General features: G+C 38.3%; 1 protein-coding gene and 1 pseudogene across 1 annotated transcript; both read right to left on the bottom strand.

Moving 5' to 3' along the window:
• The window catches only part of LOC125034095, a 1,001-nt pseudogene extending 489 nt beyond the window's left edge, over positions 1 to 512 (bottom strand).
• Positions 513 to 2,728: 2,216 nt separating this feature from the next.
• LOC125034078 (cuticle protein AMP4-like) lies at positions 2,729 to 3,567 on the bottom strand. Its single transcript, XM_047625722.1, has 3 exons — positions 3,472 to 3,567; positions 3,152 to 3,360; positions 2,729 to 3,023 (listed from the first exon to the last, which is right to left on the bottom strand). The coding sequence occupies exons 1-3, from the start codon at positions 3,478 to 3,480 to the stop codon at positions 2,837 to 2,839; spliced, it is 405 nt and encodes a 134-aa protein (XP_047481678.1). The 5' UTR covers positions 3,481 to 3,567; the 3' UTR covers positions 2,729 to 2,836.
• Between the last annotated feature and the right edge of the window lie 1,433 nt (positions 3,568 to 5,000).

Genomic DNA, 5,000 nt, shown 5'->3' with positions numbered 1-5,000 from the left:
CCCTCGGAGCCCGAGAACTGGAACACGATGCCGTTCTCGGCCTCGAAGTCGGAGCTGTGGGCGCCGAGCTCGTCGGGGTTGACTTGGCTGCTCCTGAGGATGGCGATGACGGGAGGGGCGGCGCCGGGCAGCTTTTCTGCGAGGGCCACGGCCGCGAGGGCGAGGAGGATGGCCTGCGGGAGAGAGGAGAGCGCTTAGTGTCACCGGAACAAACGGCCAAGTGTCAGTCTGAATATTCGAAGCACAGATGTTTCAAAAGCACTGGCTGAGTGGCGGTGTCTTACGATCTTCATGGCGGCGGAGGAGCGAGGGAGCGTGTGTGTGGAGGGAAGCTGCGGCTTATATAGTGGAGCTGGCGGTGGAGGCGAGGTCAGGCTGCAGCGACAAGAGGTCAGCGAAATGAGTCCAAAAGATGAATATTTTGTTGGGTTCTGACGCGGACGCAGACACCATCGGTAACACTTACGCAACGCCTTGCGCTCGTGATCGGATGTCATAATGGAGGTGCTTTGCACGGTACACAGCGAATTCCCGAAAATATATTGTTTCTAAATAAAGAATAAGACAACAAAAGAGAAGGAAAACGTGTCATCCTGTTTGTCCATCTCCTCGTTTGTGAATTTTCGCAGCAGTCTTCCAATAAGAAGCCTGCGATTTCCTTGTCATCATAAATAACCGTTTTCTATAAATCCAGTGAAGACACAGCCTTCGCTACAATTATTTGTAAACACAGTACCACACAATACCACAACTTGTCGGCCTACGTAGCGAACGGACAAATTCTCATTACAGAATCATCCACCAAGGAGCTGAATAACAAATAGCGTCTTTTTAGGAAGTCTCTCTCCTTGTCAAAAAAAGTAATATGAAAGTAAATCCGAACAGTTGTTTAAGGCGAGCAGATGAATTGATCTAAGCTTTTCGGGAAATAGTTAAGTAGGGAACTTTTTTCATTAAGATCAGGCGTGTAATCCTGCGTGAAAGGAGTAGCTTGGATTCCGTGGCACGTGATGTTGTCAGGTAGAATTATATATGTACAGTCCATTTTCTACACAAACACACACACACACGCACATAGATATATAAAAACATGTATAAATATACATAAATATTTTGTATGGTATACATATATATTGTATGTGTTTGGATATATACATATATATTCATATACGTATTCATTTGGACACACAACACACATAAATACATATGTATATATATACACACATATCCCTATATGTACATACATACATATATACACATACACATATGTATATATATATATGTATATATATATATATATATATATAATGTACATATATATACATAAATACCTTTGTATTCATGTTTAATCCATACATTTGTATTTTACAGGGCATATGTATATATATATATATACATATGTATACATATATGCAATGCAACATATGTATATACATTACATTGTCTACACAAACACACACACACACACGTGTGTGTATATATATACATACACATATACATATTTGTTTATACACACACACACACATATATATACATACATATATATACAAACACAGAAACATATGTATATATACATATCTATTTATTTCTCTCTCACTTTATATATACATACATGTATTTTTGTTTTGTTTTTTTCTATTTATGTGTATTATATACATTGATATTTTGTATAACACACACACATACACACACACACACACACACACACACACACACACACATATATATATATATATATATATATATATAATAAGTATATATATATACACATTTATGTGTGTGTGTCTGTTTATGTATTGCAGATACTACACACAAGTTTATATATATGTATACCTATACGCAAGGCATATATATATGTTTATATACATATATATATATATATATATATATATATATATATGAATAATAAAACACTACCGCGCTGATACTATGGTAGAAAATCCCGCAATGCACAACTAAACTTATTGATGAGACAACAGTTTCGAAAACTACGTGGATTCCATCTTCATGAATTGAATCCCGGTAGATTTCGAAATTGTCATTTTCAATAAATCCAGTTTGTGCATATATATGTATATACATATAATATATATAAATGTATGCAGACACATATTTGTATATATGTATATACATATAATATATATAAATGTATGCAGACACATATATGTATATATGTATATATACATATATACATATAACATATATATACATGTATGCATATATATATCTACTCATATATGGGTCATGCACATTATCCGTATATGCACATAGGTTCAAAGTTCGCCGATGAGTGACAGAGCAAAGGGCGGTCCAAGCATTTTAGCGCCCACCTATATACTGTTATATCGTCTGAGACGTTCTCTCTCTCCGCGGGGCTGAGGCAGCCTGGCCAAGGCTGCAGTCAGCAAGACCACGACGGGACACCCAGTGCCCGGTCCTCTGCTCATGGCGAGGACAGAAACGTCTGGAGACATTGGCAACTTGCCGAGCGAAATGTCCTCGGTTAATTTGGGATAGACGTTAACATTCAGTGCAAGTGTACATGCTTACTTACACGGACACATGCATATTTCTTGTAGTCTTGTATGTCCTTATGTGAATATAAATGCTTGTCTTAATTCACCTGCATTCCCTTTCTCTTTCCCTGTTTATCTGCCTGCTCCTCACATCTTTACATATTCAAATATTCTGTAAAGACCCCACGGAATGGCAAGGAAAAAGAGCTATATCATGGCGTGTTCTTTTATTTACAACAAGCAATATGCTTTTATAAATATGAGTACATTAGGCTACAGGACGGCAGGACACAATTCTATAACAGCATATCACATAAACATTAGTTTTTTCCTTCGCGAGCCTTGCGCTCGTCCTCGAGGCGGGCGAACTCGATCTGGTCGAGGACGAACTGGGGGATGGGGTGGGGGAAGGCGGGGGCCACGGGCAGGAGGGAGGACTCGGGCTGGAAGCCGTTCTCGTCGGCCACGAACTTGACTTCGGCCAGAGAGCCGTCCTCCTGGGGGTAGCTGGGAGGCGAGAGGTCGAGTGTTAGAGGTTTCGCAGTTAGACAGGTATTCCGCTTGTAAAAGGAAGAGAGAAAGAGAGAGAGAGAGAGAGAGAGAGAGAGGTTCGACATAACTTTCACAGCCGTTACCTGAAAGATCCGACCATGTTGGCTCCGCCGTTGACACCCTCGGAGCCCGAGAACTGGAACACGATGCCGTTCTCGGCCTCGAAGTCGGAGCTGTGGGCGCCGAGCTCGTCGGGGTTGACTTGGCTGCTCCTGAGGATGGCGATGACGGGAGGGGCGGCGCCGGGCAGCTTTTCTGCGAGGGCCACGGCCGCGAGGGCGAGGAGGATGGCCTGCGGGAGAGAGGAGAGCGCTTAGTGTCACCGGAACAAACGGCCAAGTGTCAGTCTGAATATTCGAAGCACAGATGTTTCAAAGGCACTGGCTGAGTGGCGGTGTCTTACGATCTTCATGGCGGCGGAGGAGCGAGGGAGCGTGTGTGTGGAGGGAAGCTGCGGCTTATATAGTGGAGCTGGCGGTGGAGGCGAGGTCAGGCTGCAGCGACAAGAGGTCAGCGAAATGAGTCCAAAAGATGAATAGTTTTTCTGAGGTCGAACATGTATATAAGCATTTAAGTTTTTTCTTTGTTTTAATACTGTATATATGTACATGTACATATACATATATATGTGGATGTGTGTATGCATACATACATGTTATATATACAAATACACACATATTTATGTATATGTATGTAAGCATATATTTATAAGTATATGTTTATATATATATATATATGCATATATATGCACATATTTTTATGATATGATATGCATGTATACATATGTACTGAAATGTATATATACACATATATATAAGCATTTATGCATGTAAATATTAGCATATATTTATCCATATCGATCTGTCTATCTATGTTTATGTATACAATATACGTATATATATATGTATATATATCATATATTGTATATATATGTGAACAAAATCATACATTAGCGCCTACACAAAGTTGAAAAGGGGACCGCGACAATAAGCATTGTAAATGAACCTTTTGAACTCGTGAACAGTTCCTTTTCAGACGAACAAATAAGCGACGTGGATCCTTTATTTGTTCGTCGGATGAGGACGGAATGACACGATTCAGTTGCATTTCGTTTCGTGGCTGTGTCTTTCTCTCTCTCTCTCTCACACACACGCACACACAGACACACACACACACACACACACACACACACACATATATATATATATATATATATATATATATATATACATGCTTATCTCTCTCTCTCTCTCCACACAGACACACACACACACACACACACACATATATATATACATATACATATATAATTCTTTATATACATACACACACACACACACACACACACACACACATATATATATATATATATATATATATATATATGTAAACACAGATCTATATACATACACATTCATATATAATTGTATATATACATTGTATATATATATATAAATATATATATATATATATATATATATATATATATTTATTTATTTATGCTTGAATTGAGAAGTGCATAAAATCTTTAGCAAATTATTTTCTTTGAACTTTCAGATCACTTTGCCAAGGTTAAGTAAGCCTTTAGACAGTATAAGTTACAAGATACACCTAATGGCAAACAACTTTATTCACCGATAAACTTAATCGAACATGTAGTATGTCATAAAATCTGTTTAGAAGATTATATTACTTTCAAAGTGCTCTTCAGTTCGAGATTTTAAAGAACGTGCATCTTGCTATCATGATACAAAGAGATTGCAAAAACATCCTCTGCAATTTTCATAACCTTGTCTTATAGAGGTAATCAACGAAGCCTCGTTGTATATTCTGTATACAGAGTTGAATCATATTTTGCTTTACACTTTATCCTTCTTGAGAAAATTGAGATGTTATGATTATAAGAATAATGATGAAAATGAAGATGATAAT

This window comes from Penaeus chinensis, chromosome 2 (genome assembly GCF_019202785.1).
Source record: "Penaeus chinensis breed Huanghai No. 1 chromosome 2, ASM1920278v2, whole genome shotgun sequence".
Lineage (NCBI taxonomy): Eukaryota > Metazoa > Arthropoda > Malacostraca > Decapoda > Penaeidae > Penaeus > Penaeus chinensis.
This window is presented reverse-complemented; position numbering and strand designations above follow the sequence as displayed.